Source organism: Notamacropus eugenii, chromosome 1 (genome assembly GCF_028372415.1).
Source record: "Notamacropus eugenii isolate mMacEug1 chromosome 1, mMacEug1.pri_v2, whole genome shotgun sequence".
Lineage (NCBI taxonomy): Eukaryota > Metazoa > Chordata > Mammalia > Diprotodontia > Macropodidae > Notamacropus > Notamacropus eugenii.
Genome location: NC_092872.1, coordinates 164,668,950 through 164,684,344, shown reverse-complemented (window position 1 = coordinate 164,684,344; position 15,395 = coordinate 164,668,950). Strand labels below are relative to the sequence as shown.

The window sequence follows — 15,395 nt, the reverse complement described above, 5'->3', positions numbered from 1 at the left end:
CAATGGGGATGGGTGGGGAGGGAGGAAGAGAAGTTGGAACTCAAAGTCTTAGGAACAACTGTTGAGTATTGTTCTTGTATACAACTGGAAAACAAGAAATACAGGTAATGGGGTATAGAAAGTTATCTGGCCCTACATGACAAAAGAGAAGATAGGGATAAGGGAAGGGAGGGATGTTAGAAGAGAGGGCAGATTAGTGATAGGGGCAATTAGAATGCTTGGCATTTTGGGGTGGGGGGAGGGGACAAATGGGGAGAAAATCTGGAACCCAAAATTTTGTGGAAATGAATGTTGAAAAGTGAAATAAATAAATTTAAAAAAAAAAAGGATTAGGGACTGAAATACAGAGAAAGCCTGTAGACAAAGGAAAGCTCAACAAAGAAAGTTTGGATCTCAGGCAAAACTAAATGAGTAAGGAAAAGCAAAAATAGGACAACGAATACCTTGAAGATTAATACTTATGAGGTCCTAGAATCAGATTGATACACTCTACATCTGAGAAAGAAGAAAAAAATTTGAAAGAATGAGATAAAGGTAGTGAGAGAGAGGAAAAAGTAAGAACAGGTAAGAGTCATCTCAAATTAAATAAGTTGCAATGGTGTAATGAGAGAGAAAAGAATGAAAGAAATGAGGACAAAAAGTGGAATAAACAACCTTTAAATCCATTTTATCTTCATCTTGGAGAACTTACCCAGTGCAAACGTGAACTAACTGCACTCCTAATTTCCCCAGTAAGGAATGAATCAAACTTGGGTCTCCAATTTCACTGCTGAGTTGGTAGCATTTTAAAATTACAAAATTTCAAAACGAAAATACAAGTTGCCTCAGGGGACTACATTTTTTTTAAAATGTACATAACTACCCTTTTGAGGGTCACAAGGTTTTTCACTTGGCTCTCAAACTGTCTAAATGAAGTCATTCTAAAACAAAAACCCTGTAACTTCACAAGGGAGACAACTCCGAAGTTTTCTGAGACACTTCATTCCAAAAGACACTTCTAAATCACTTGGTTACCTCTCTTTGCATATAACTCAGACAGCTGGGTCAAAAACCTTAACAAATCTAGTAACTAAAACAGTAAAATAAGAAAACAGCTAGAACAAAGGCTGGTCTAGAATCATCTCCTTTTATAGAGGAGGAAAAACAGGTCACATTCAATGACTAAATTTATAAAGCTAGTCATCCAAAGTATTTAAAGCTCAACTGGATCTTATAGATCATCTCTAGGGGCAGTGAGGTGGTATAGTAGATAGAGAGTACTGGGCCTGGAGTGGATATAAAAATAGATCTTATGCATATCAGCATTAACACCATCTAGTCTAACCCATACTGGAACAAGGATCCCCTCTACAACAGTTCTAATAAGCAGTCATCCAGCCTTTGCTTGAAGACACTCTGTAAGGAAAAATCCAATCCATCACTGTAAAGACAGAGATAGGTCTTCATTATATCATCTGACATGCTGGCTGTCCATGTAGTTTCATGTCATCTAACATATTTAACTAGCATCCATCTATACCCTTACACAAATCCTTGCTAAAAACACAATACCACTTAGGACCAAGTGAAAATCCCTGGGCCACTCTACTACTCAACATTAACTCCAAAATAATTCAGAATCCCGTCAATCAACTTGCCACAAATATACCCAACTACAACATCATCTAGCCCACATTTCTCCTCTTATCCACAGGAGCATATGTGCATCCATTCATCAAATAGTTTGCTAAAAGCAATCTGTGTCTGCACCATTTCCCTAAACAGTCAATTTAGTAATCCTGACCAAAAAAAAGAAAAGAGGTTATCAGGTTAGCATAAAAGGGCCAAGGAGGCCACATCAAGATCATTGCTTCCCTTTTAAGATACTCACTAGGTCAATCATTTTATTAAAGCATTATAGAGTTGAGCCAGGAATCTACAACCAAGCTTCTACGTTTGCAGAATCTATTCCCCTTTTTGAGAAAGAGAAGGAATTGAGACATTTGACTTTCTGCAGGCCTGTGACACCTCTCTCATCAGGATCACTGACAGTGGCTCAACAATCCCTTTACTTTTCTCAGTACCCTGGAATATAGTTCTTTCTGACCTGATGACTTCAATTCATTTAAGATAGTTCAGTGCTCTTTTACCATTTTCTCTATCTTGTGTTTCCAGTTCTCATTAATTATTATTGTCATTTCTTTCTCACTGCAAAAATCATTCTACTTGTCAGAGAAAAAAGTGACTGAGTCAGTCTACTTTGTGCTATATGTTTTCATCATCTCAGTCATACTGAACTCTTCTTTGCCCTTGTTTTTATCCCTAATAATAGTTTTTTTAAAGGTACATTTTGTAGTCCTTGGCTTTCATGGTCAGCTTCAATATATTCTGAGCATTAGTGTTCTTGACACTATTCTTGCAAGGCTATCCAACTTTTTTTTTCTTTTTATCTTTCTAGTATGTGCTTTCACCCTCTATTACAGTATGTCCTTGGAAATCAAACTTAGGCAATGAGATGCCTGTGCATCCATATTCATCTCTCTAGACAGTTCTTTTTCTCCTTCAACATTGTTTCAATTTGTCATTTTCAGAATTTCATTCTTAAGAAATTCCCAGTCTTATTGGCTGGACTTCCCCAGTACAATTCTGAGGCCAAAGAAGGTGCATGTCAGATCATGCCCAGCTTTCTTCTCCTTCTTTATAATGAAATAGAAAGTATGACTATATACCCACTCTGAAAGAATCTTAGAGCTCCTCTCATCTGGTTTAACCCCTCTATTCAACACATTAGAACCCGGCCCAGTGGGGTGAAACGACCTGCTTAGGATGATAGAACCACATCAAGTTAGCAACAAAGCCAAGATCAGCCTAAGGCACTTGCCTTTCAGTCTAGGGCTGTATCCACTATACTAGACTGTCGCTTTATTGAGCAGTTGCTCAACAGTCAACATCAAGGCAACATGCAGAAATCCTGAATATGTACCAGTATGTAAATTTACTGCCCATCCAAGGTGGGATCTGCAGGTCCTTTTGTCTTGCTTGATAGCTCTACAGTGCTTGGTCCTTTCCTTTTGTCACTTTACATTATGTCTCTTGAAAATTTAATTTTAATACCTTCAAATAGCTCCTCTATATAGATGATTCTAAAATCTCTGCCTTTAGCCCTCACTTCCTCTATCCATAAGAGTCCTCAGATTGAATTCTGGTCTTAGACATGTTACTTAATACCTTTCAGTCTCAGTTTCCTCATCTCTAAAATGGGGATGATAAGATTTATACCAATATATACCTTTCAGGGTTGCTGTGGGGAAAGCACTTTCTAAACCAACAGGTTCTCCCTAATGTCTCTATGATAAAATTTAAACTCTTCCATTTGGCATTTAAAGCCCATCACAATCTGCCCCCAGCCTATATTCTTCCAGGCTGATTAAACATTCTCTCTCTCATACTCTAAATGCCCAATAAGAAGAGAATAGTTAAATAAATTGTACTAAGTAATGCAATGGAATATCTTCTTGCACTGAAGACCAATACATACATACCATAAAAATAAATTTGAAAAAGCAGCCATAAAACAATGCAAACACAAAATTTAAAAAAAAATTTAAAAGTCAGACCAGAAGAACAAAGTACAAACTAACTGCTCATTTCTCAGAGAAAAAGTGAATAAAATTGGAAAAATAAAAAAAACCTGATGAGGACTTAAGAGAGTGATTAGAAAATTATTATGCACTGAAATAAATTAAAATGCAAACATCTATTAAGCAAGTTTGGTTGATCACTAAAGTTAATAAAAAATAAACCAAGATATTAAGGAAACACCTTAGACAGGCAGGTTATTAAACAAACTATCCCCATTTTAAAAGCAGCACAACCATAAAAGGCAAATTTTGTGATAGATTTGCAGACATGAGCACATGCCCTCCTTGATCCTCTTAGCTCTCACCATTCAAAGCTGGGTCTGTTCCCAGCACGTTCCATTCTTCCGGCAGTTTGAGGTGTCGGAATGCCAGTGCGACTTTCTCATCTAGACTATTCACATCCCCAGAGGGTGGTCCTGATCGATCCAGAAACCTGGTGAAGTTCAGAGCCTGTTGGTTGCCAGCACTGGTGGCCAGGAACTGGGCTGCATCGTACACTTCATCTTGAATGAAACGAAAATCTTCCTCAGCCACCACAAAAACAGGGAGGCCCTCTTTGGAAGCACAGAGCAGGACCTTTACTGTCTCACAGCAGTCATGACCTGCCAAAAACAGACCAAATCCAAAACACAGCATTAGAAGGCTTATGGTCAAGGAAACTCCTAACAGATGGCATACAGGTTATGCCATTATATTCATTTTTCTCTCATAAAAGCTAAATGAGAAAACAGAGCCTTGTACAACAGTAAACACAGAGACAGTCAAATACCTGTTGGGTTTTGAAAGGCTATGAGCAAAGAATTCATCTATCAGTCTTGTAAAGTTTTCAAGACTACTTTACTTAGTATCATCTAATTTCAATAGGAATAATCATTAAAATCATAACAATGAGAATCAAATAACAGTGATGATAATAACAACACTAATTCATAAACATTAAGAACAATATTTTTAAGAGATGTCACCAAAGGAAATACAATCTCCAAGCTGCAAAAAAGCTCCATTTCAAAATGGAGCTATCTAGTGGGAAAACATCAAAATCACAAGGAAAAAAAATGAGGTACATCCCCATCATCCTATCTACTACCAAGCCTGGTATGAGCATGCTTTAAATGAGCCTATATAATGTGAGCTTGCATTCTAATATGCTTATCCCACTACATAAAACAGTTAATTTATCCTTCTTTGTAATAGTTCAAACTACATTAAATATTTAAAATAACACAACAGTATCTTGTCCCAGGACCAATTCTATCTCATTTGTACCAAAAAAGAAATATGGTGAGGTAAATAATAACAATACCATCTAGCATTTATAACAAATTTTAAGGTTTGCAAAGTACGTTAAATGCATTATCACACCTAACTCTCCTAGCAACTCTGGGAGATATTTGTCATTATCTCCCTCATTTTACAATAACAAAACTGATGCTGAGACAGCTTAAATGATTCATCCATGGTCACATAGTTACTCAGCGTCTAATATAAGATTTGAGGGCTTGGAATATTCTCGACCCTAAGTTCAATACTCTATCCACCATATAACACTGCCTCTTATAAGTCTGTAAAAAGTACATCGTCAGGTTCAAATATGTTACTGCGACTGTCATCATCGTTGTTAACGGCATTAAGTAAACTATTACTGTTATCATCGTGGGACTTGAAGAAGGGCACCAAAGCAAGAGGCCTTGTTCATAAATGATCTGTTGCAAACAGCATTTTTTTATTCTTACCTACTTAAATATATGGACCCACAGGAAATAGCTAACTGTTATGGAACAACGAATGATGGGATCACATGATGAAGCACTGTTCCAAACTCGGAGATGTCAAAAGTTCAGGATAGCCAGATAAGCTGACAGAAAAATCACTAGCATCTCCTCTATCAGGTCTTAATTGCAGTAGATTGCCTTTTGCAATGTGAGAGTGCTTCCAGACTTTCAACCTCAGAATCAAGGTGAAGTGTTCCCCAATTTCAGGGGAGAATTCTAAAATTCTGTGGAGAGAATTCTAAAATTCCCAGTAACTGATCTCAATTTGCTGCAAGGTCTTTCATTGTCATCACTAGTTTAGTTATTCCCTCATAAAATAACTTCTTTCTAAAAATGATGAGGTTATTAAAAAGGTCAGAAAAATCAAAACCTAGCCCTGCCAGACTCAATCAACTCTTAGCTCTAAGTCTCTAATGCATCTGATGATCACTGCCCATTCTGCAGAGAGGGGAGACCTGTCCCTTTTTGTGGCATAAGATAGATTATCCATATCACACAGAGGCTGGTGCAAACCAGAGGATCCTAGTGATACAAAATAAGTTTTACATCACAATGAAATATAAACAAATTAAAATACTATGTGTTTCAGTGTAAATAAAGAAAAAGCTGTTTTTTCCAACTGAGTTTTTTGCAGCGTTTTTCATGACCCTTTTATTTCAACAGCAGAGGAGCACATCTAGAAAACTGTCGAGTTTATTAAGCAATAATTATATATTGTGAGAGTTGTAAAAATAGCAGAGAATTGATGATAAGCTACTGCTTACTAGAAAATGAACTGCTTGCTGTGTGTGGGAAGTACATCTATAAAGTAATGGAATTAATTTCCGGAAGTCACACATGAAAACAAGTATCATTACTGTATAGTCGGTCCTCTGACATGAGTAAAAATAACTTGACTGTGGACTTTCACACTTCTCAATTTAACAGTTTAAAAGTATCCATTTATTTGAAGGAAGTATGACGTATAGTCACACCTGAACAGTCCATAATTCAGAGGGAGTGAATTCAAAGGAGAACAAGACCCATTATAAAGAACAATCCTATAAGCAATTCGAGAAGCATCACTTTAGGAGTAGTATCTTAGTTATCTTCTCTAAGTTATGGTAACAATGATCTCAGCTAAAACAATTTACCATGGAATGCATGATATGGAGAGGTGGTGGAGCTTCTATTAACTCTTCAAGTTCAAACTTAGGGCAGAAATTCATAATACTGACAAACGCAATGACTGAATGACAGCCTATTACAGTTTTAGAGTGCACAAAGGGCAATGAAATGGTGACACATCTGTCTCCAGCATGCTCACCCCCATCTAAATAAGAAAATATTCATCTAATCCAATCATTCCCCAGAAAGATGAGCATAACTGTGAGGGAAGACATGGTAATACATAACTGATTGGAGCCGAGGAGGAAAGACTAGGAATATAGATAGCAGTGCTCAATACAAGAAAACTGCTTAGTCTTGGGGATATCTGCTCAGGAGAAAACACATACACTACAGCAGTAAAAGGGGAGAAGGTCAACTAGTGAAGAAACCCCAAATGAACTACTTAAAATAAAAGGCCAGAATGATACAAACACCGAAAAGGTAACAGAGGACTGACTGAGTATAAACTCAGTTCTCAAGAAGATAAGCCAACAAATGGGAGTGATAGAAAAATCAGCAGGAATTTTTTTTAAAGGCAGCATCACGACAATTCCCCAGAGATCATCAAACAAGAAACTTTAGAATATCTTAAAAGAAAAATAAAGATACTAAGTTTGAAATCTGGTCGGATATCAGAAGTCTCAAAGAAATTTTTTAAAAATTCAATCCAATAAACACTTGTTATGCGTCTGCCACATGCTAGGCACTGTGCTAAGTGCAGGGGATACAAAAAGAGGCAAAAGAGAGTCTCCACCCTCAAGGAATTTATAATCTATTGTGGGAGACAACATGCAAACAAATCTATACAAAGCAATATATAGGAGAAACAGAAAATAATTAAAATTAAAAATTAACTTAAAAATTTAAAAAAAAAATGGAGTTAATAGGGCTCTCAGGAAAGGCTTCCTGTAGAAGATGTGATTTTAGTTGGAGTGTAAATGAAGCCAGGAAGGTCATTAGTCAGAATGAAAGAGGGACAGCATTCCATGCATGCGAGACAGAAAAACAAAATGCCTGGAGCTGAGAGATGGAGTGTCTTGGTGGAATAACCAGAAAGCCAGTGTCACTGGATCCAAGAGTACATATCCAGGAGTAAAGAATAAGAAGACTGGAAAGATAGGAGAGGGTTAGAGTTACAAAAGCCTCTGAATGCCAGAGAGTTTTGTACTTGCTTCTGGAAGCAACAGGAAGTCAATGGAGTTTACTGAGTGTGTGTGGGTACTGTGGGTCGGGGTGTGTGCACGTATATGCTTGCATAAGATCAGACTTATGTTTTAGGAAAATCTTTTGAGTGGCTAAATGGAGAATGGACTGGAGTGGGAAGAGACCTGAAGCAGGCAGACCCACCAGGATCTACTGCAATCAGACAAGAGTTGACAAGGATCTGCACCAGTGTAGTATCTGTCAGAGAAGAAGGGACAACATTCAAAAGATGTTGCAAAGGTGATATGAGTAGGCCTTGGCAACAGCTTGGATTAGAAGGGTGAGACACAGTGAAAATACAGGATGACTTCTAGGTTGTGAGCCTGGGGGACTAAGAGGATGGTGTTGTCCTCTACAGTAACAGGGAAGTTAAGAGGTGGAGAAGGTTTCGGGGAAAAAATAATGGGTACTATTTTAGACATATTGAACTTAAAATGCCTACTAGACATTCAGTTTGAGATGTCTGAAAGGCAGTTGGAGATACAAGACTGGAGGTCAGCAAAGACTGAGGCAGAATAGATAGATATGAGAATCTCCGGGATAGATATGGCAATTAAATTCATGGGAGCTGATGAGATCACCAAGTAAAGTAGTTTAGAGGGAGAAGAGAAGAGGGTTCAGGACAGAACCCTGAGTTAGAACACCTAATGTTAGAGAGAATGATCTGGAGAAGGGTTCAGCAAAGAAGACTGAGAATGAGTGATCAGATAGGTAGGAGGAAAACGAGTAGTGCGGTGTCTCGAAAACCTAGAGAGAAGAGAGTACAGAGGAGGAGAGAGTGAATGGTGTCAGAAGCTGCAGAGGTCAAGGAGAGTAAGGACAGAGAAATGGCCACTGGATTTGACAACTAAGATAATGACTACCTTTGGAGAGCAGTTTCAGTGAAAGGATAAGGTTGGAAGCCAGACTGTGCTAAGTTAAGAAGAAGAAAGAGAGGCACACAGCAGATAACTTAGGAGACCTGCTGGAGAATCTCTCCCAAGCAGAAGGGGCTCTGAAAACGTTTGTGATAGATATGGAGCTCAAAAGTATAGAAGGAAAAGAATATTTGGCAGGAAAAAAGGCAAATGACAACATCTTCAAAACAACTCCTGAATTCTATACAAGCCAAAATGACTGACCCTGAAAACTAGATTCTCAAACGTAATTTAAGGATACTACATTTTCCACGAGAAAAAAAAAATGAATTAAAAAGCCTAGGTGTCACATTTCCAGAAATACAAACTGCCGAGAAGTTTTTAAAATAAGTAGGATACTAATTAATGGAATCTCAATTTTACTTTTGAAAAAAGGCAAACAGCATTTTTCACAATGAAAAATCAGTTACTAAAAAAAGATCATATCTTCGGATCCAGTGATATGACTACTAGCACATATATAACCCAAGGAGTAAAAAACACTGATGGGTGTGTATGTGTGTGTGTGTGTGGGTGTCCCAAAATATTTCCTGCAGCATTTTGGGAGTTTTTAAAAAAACTTAAAACAAAGAAGATATGTGCAGACTTGAGAATATCTGAATAAACTGCAGCTAAGTGAATATTAATACTCCATAACAAACATAAACAGGCAGAGTTCAGACATGCAGGAAGACTTGTACAAACTAATGGGGAAGGAAGAAGAATCAAGAGAACACTACACAAATAGAGGGCAGCCTGGAGTCAGAAGCATTTGAGTTCAACCCAGGGCAAATCCCTAAAATGAGCTGGAAAAGGGAAAAGCAAAGCACTCCAGTATATCTGCCAAGAAAATTTGAAATTGGGTCACAAAGAGTCGGACACCACCAAGAAACAACTGAACGATAACAACAACGTCACAGTCACGTTAAAGGAAAACGATGCTAAAAGTTATGGGAATTCAAATCAATGACATTATCTATCCTGACTGCAGAGCACTGATAGTGAAACATAGCTCTTTCAAAATAGAAAGGGAGTAAACTGAAGCACAGAATGTCATACACGGTCAATTGGTTTTAACTGCCCCTTCATGACAAGAGAAAGGTTTTGGAAAATGACAAAAATGCTTTTAAAAAGCAATAAATAAAACTTAAAAAATAGAACTGATATGTAGCAATTTATAAATTCAATGTCTCACTTATGAACAATATTATCCCATTTACAAAGTAGGAAAAGAATAATTTTTATAAACTCAATTATGAAAAAAATTCATTTTAGAGACAAGAAAAAAATCTACTCCAATAAATGTCACAATTCCATTGGTAAGAGGAGATACTAAAAGGACCATGGGATCAAAATGGTACCATGCATTATTCAAGAGAAGCACACAATGAATTTGGCTGTCAAATCTTATACTCATAACTCCTCAGAAGTGATGTTAATCAAAGTATGTATACCCGTCTATCCAAATAGTTCTTATTCTTTTTAACCAGTCTTCCCCTGCCCACACTTCACCAATGCTTTATAACTGAATGATAATTCATTTAAGCCTCAAAACAGGGACCAATGAAACTTGTGTAAGAGTCCTATTACCATTAAGGAAAAAACAGCAATCACCTCTTGCATTTACAAAGGGACCGTACTAGAATAACAATCACGAGCTTTATGCCAGGTATTACTGTTCTGGTGGCTGTAAGGCAGTACCTTAGCATTGTTTTGAGTTTTTCTTTTAAAAACAAAAATAACAATGCAGACCTATGTTATACCCAAACAATTACATTATGGCCACGTTTACTTTTGATAATTTTGAAGTTTTCTCTCAGCATCTAAGCAGATGAAGTGAATAGAGTGGTGGATCTGGAGTCAGGAGGACCTGAGGTCGTATCTGGCCTCAGACACTCACTCGCTGCGTGCCCCTGGCCACATCACTTAACCCTATTTGCCTTGGTTTCCTCATCTGGAAAAGGAAATGGCTAAACAGCTCCAGCATCTTGTAAAGGCAGAGCAAAAGGCCAAGGTGAAATAATACTTCAGTGAGAACTGGAAGGTAGCAAACAGAAAATATCTACAGAAAAATTCACCTGGCATGTCCTGCCACACCCACAGCCTCCCCAAATGTTTGCTGATTGCTAAAATGATGGTTTGCTTTTCGGCAAAGTGTGTATCAGTGAAAAGAGGGAGTACAGAGTTTCTATTTTATTTATCCATGGATTAGTGAGATTAGAGAATTAAAACAACAACAGCTCAGAGGCAAGCATCTGGGAAAATTACCACTAAGGATTTCCTTTCAGCTGTGGGCTCCCATTCTGAGGGAAAACACTCTGTTCAGTCATTTTTCAGTTGGATCTGATTCTTCCTGCTCCTATTTCAGGTTTTCTTCACAAGACACTGGAGTTGTTTAGCCATTTCCTTTGCCAGATGAGGAAACTGAGGCAAACAGGGTTAAGTGCCTTGACTAGGGTCACACTGCTAGTAAGTGTCTGAGGCCAGATATGAACTCAGGTCCTCCTGACTCCAGATCTACCATTCTATTCACTTCAGCCACCTAGATGCTGAGGAAAAACTTCAAAATTATCAAAAGTCAATGTGGCCATAATTCTGTAATTGTTTTGGTATAATCATAGGCCTGCATTATTTTTGTTTTTAAAAGAAAAACTCAAAACAATGCTAAGATACTACCTTACACCTACCAGAACAGTAAAAATTTTTAAAAAAAAATTTTTTTTAAAAGAAATAAAACTCAAATTTCAACAGGGCTGTTGGGAAAACAGGCTTTCTAATTCTTTCTTGTATTTGTCAGTACAAATATTCTAGATAGAAATATGAAAATATGCAACAAGAAACACAAAGCTTACTAGACCTTTTAGACTCAGTAATTCCACAGGTAGGACTTTATATCCCAAAAATGTTAACACAAAAGGGGGAAAGGGGGTACCTATGTGTTCAAAATATTCATAGCTGCTCTATACATAAAATCTAAAAATTGCAAATAATCAAATAACTGTGCAATAACTGGAAAATGGATAAATAATGATATATTAACTTAGCCTGAAGTTTGAGGACTACCATTGTAATGCTGGCTGTCAGATAATGAAGTCTTTCTTCACAGCAATTCCTCAAGACCATATGTTTGGTAAGTCACAGAATAGTTGTAATCTGAGTTAGCAGAGAGCCTCTATTAAATAAATTACATATGTTACATCTAAATATGTACCACACAACAAAATTATGCTTTTATTTATTTTAAGTCATACAGTTCACACTATGCAAAAAGCAAAATAAACTGCTTCTTTCATACCACAAAATGTATCTTCTGAACAGACTGCCTGTATTTTTCTACCTTATTGAGCTCCTTCCCATTCTTCAAGGCTCAGGCTCTTCAATGATTTCCCCAGCAAAAATATAACTCTCCCGATTCATTTTTTTTAGTATTATTTGTATTTGTGTGCATCCATGTCAAGTCAAGTCACCAAGGCTTTTCTACAAATCAACGATTGCCAGGCCCTGGGCTAAGCCTGGGAATACAGATACAAGAAGAAACAAGGGCAGTCTCTGTCCGAGGTGGCTACAGTGAAGATGTCCTCCATAAAATGAGAGGGAACCCACCAGGAAGAGGGAGGGGGCAGAGGGTACTTCCTATATGTGAAATCCAAAGACAGAGTTCGGTTTCCAGTTTGAAGAGGTTTCTGTGTCATGGGAAAAAAGGTCCTGAGTCAGGAGTGCAGTCTGAAAAGGAATGAAATGACAAACCAAGAGTGTGCAGCCAGGTGGCAACGAGGAGATGGTTGGCCAGTGCTCTCTCCTTGGAAGGATGAGGTGCTATTTGGAAGGAACCATCCATATCAGAGGGAGGGGCCTCAAGGAGGAGCTAGGAGCTCCAGATCTTCCAGGATAAAGAGGTTTGTGGGATATGACATTCAAAGAAGTACATAGCCTGGTGGGCACTGAGCCCTGTTATGTAAGAAGCAAGGGGCAAGCTCCCAAAAGGGAATAAGGAAAGAAAACCAATGAAAAAAAAGATGGGAGATAGATGTTTGATTTGCCCCTCCCCCATCTGATTAAAACTCAATTTTCTCTTAAAATTCACAGATTGTACCATGTTTTCATCTTGGACCTCTGCACTCAGTTAAGTGTCTTGGACATTAACAGGATACTTAATAAATGCAGAAGTGAAGTTTCTGTAACATATGAAGAACATAAGAACAGAAATAACCCTCTCTACAAGGCAGATTACAATTCAACTTTTTTCAAAAAAAAACCAAACAAACAAAAACCAAACAAACCTGAAGATGTATCAGACAAGATAAATGAGTCAAGAATTTTCAGGAAACAGTAAATCTGGGTTCGTTAATTTATAAAGCACAAACAAGCATTTATTAAGTGCTACTATGTACTAGGAATTATTCTACACACTCAGGAATACAGTTATCCTTTCTACATCATGACTTTCCCCAATGCAGTATTGGCGTAAGAAATTAAAAGGGAATTTTTCAGGAGTTTTATGGAAGCTACAGACAACACACAAAGGCCAGCAGACGATACAGAAAAAAGTTCAGAAACTCAGAAATGCATAAAATATATGTATAGTATTGCATAATATCAACCCAGATTTTTACAATAAGGTATTATAAATACTCCACAAAAAAAGAAAAAGGAAAAATTCAGATGTCTTCTCTGGAACAAACAATGGGCCAAAAACTTTTATATGAATTTTCCAGAATGTGCGCCATACCTTCTAATTCCCTTGATGTGTAAGGGATAACTGCACAAAGAAATGCTGAAACAGTTTTTGCCCTCATGCATTTTCTTGATAAGAGGAAAAGAGATTAAAGGAAGCCTAGAGAGAGGCAGACAAGTTCACTGATCTCTGTTCAAAACAACTACTAACTAGGAGTTGGGGACAAAAAGAAGAAAGCTAAAGTACTGAAAAGGTATATAAAGGAACAAGATCCAATGTTTCTGCTCTCTTTTGAACCTATTCAAGAATATGTTCTCGTTTCTCTGCAAATAGTCAACCTTTTTAAAAGGAATGAAAACAAATCTGGTCATTACTAAAAGTGGATATGAAAATACATGGCAAAGTTGTCTCTGACAGTAAAAGGGAAAATGGTCTTCAGTTTCTTTAGAATGGGCCATTGCACTAAGTTACTGCTGCCTTTATTTGTTTACTTTAGAGTTTCTTGGATGAAAAAGAGTTGAATGCAAGATAAACTCAAAAAGTTACTGTTTACAATTTTCCTAAAAAGCCTAAGTTAGTTGAATACATTCATCCAAATCTGATGTTGCATCTGTCACTGGGCATGTTCAGCAGGATAATAGGAATTTCCTACAGTCGCCTTATCACTAAGCAAAGCACCCATGGAGACAAAATATTATGGTAGATAAACAAAGCCACTGGACACATGAGACATCAATTACTTCATTTCCTATAAATGAACTAAAAGTGGAACACATGCCATCTGAGTCTCTAACAATGAGCATTCAAAATCAATTCAAAGAAGCCAATCTGCATTAGGTTTAAGCGCCTATTAAAAGCATCCTTGGATCATATATTTGATTAATCCAAGGAAAACCCCCCACTGACATTATCTGCTGAAGATCTGCATACAGTAGCCTATGGAAACAAAGAGAAGTAAATTTTATCTTCCCCCTCCCCTCCACAGGAAAACTTGGATATGTCTTATTTGTGAAATGACTACAGAAGAGAATGAGAAAGTTTAAATTTTCAGATCATGAACTCAGATCTTTATAGAACAGAATGAGTTTTTTAAAAGCACTTCTCAATAGTGCTAAGAATTCTTCCCTGTGCTAAGCTCTGGGAATAAAGGCAACACAATCCTTGTGTTCAAGAAGGCTCACCTTATAATTGGGGAGACAACACACAAAAGGTTTCCACTGCAAAGGATAGATGGTTAAGTCCCCAGATCCTTATGGTTCACTGGCAAAGTAGATGGTAAAGCCTCTTCCTCACTGTTATTTCCACATAAATACCACAAAGACATAATTTGTTATGTATTTTGAGAAGTTGCCCAAAGACATGATCCATACATAAATCCTTCTTATTTCCAGAGGTAAAGAAATAGGAGGTGGGGGGAGATCAGGAGATTAAATAAAAGGCAGGTAGCAATAATAACAGCCTTATAATAACTTGCATTTCTATGGCATATTTTGGCTTCAAAATATGTTTGAGGTATTCTCCAGAGCCAGTTTTTGTTGGCAAAGTAATGCTAAAAATATTGACACAGCATGGTCCTCACATGCATGAAGAACTCCATGTTCTGCCCAGGTTTCCAGAGTGATAAAATACATGGGCATTTCCATGTAAATACTGCAAGCAGACCAATGAATAATAGGATTCATGATTAGATGGCAAATGCAAACTTAGAACTTCAATATTCCAAATATCTATTGGGGTGCTGGAGTTCAAAGTTTGGTTTTTCCCATAAAATAGGTTTATTGTCTAGTTTCAAGGATATAATTAAGCTTCCTTCCACCTGATTCCCAAAGCAATTAAACCACTCTCCTACAGAGATTCAATATTATTTTTTTAAAATACTTAAGAAGAGAAAAACAGATGCTGATGAAAACTACCATTACAAAAGCATGTAGATGGTGAGACAATTAGGAGAAATAAACTGCTTTCTGATGAAGACTGGTTAGATGTCTAAAGCTTCTTTCTAAATATAATATTCACAAGTCATCTTTGCACATCTGTTGCAAAAAACTGAGCTGATACTGATAGATCTAGCACATACATG

The 15,395-nt window shown here is 37.3% G+C and overlaps 1 protein-coding gene across 1 annotated transcript in view; it reads right to left on the bottom strand.

The window, feature by feature from the left end:
- LOC140509754 (A-kinase anchor protein 13-like) overlaps positions 1 to 15,395 on the bottom strand; it is a 133,941-nt gene that overhangs the window by 37,156 nt on the left and 81,390 nt on the right. The window contains exon 4 of the mRNA XM_072617615.1: positions 3,926 to 4,222. Within this exon, the coding sequence (XP_072473716.1) occupies positions 3,926 to 4,222 (297 nt within the window). The remainder of the gene's footprint in view (positions 1 to 3,925; positions 4,223 to 15,395) is intronic.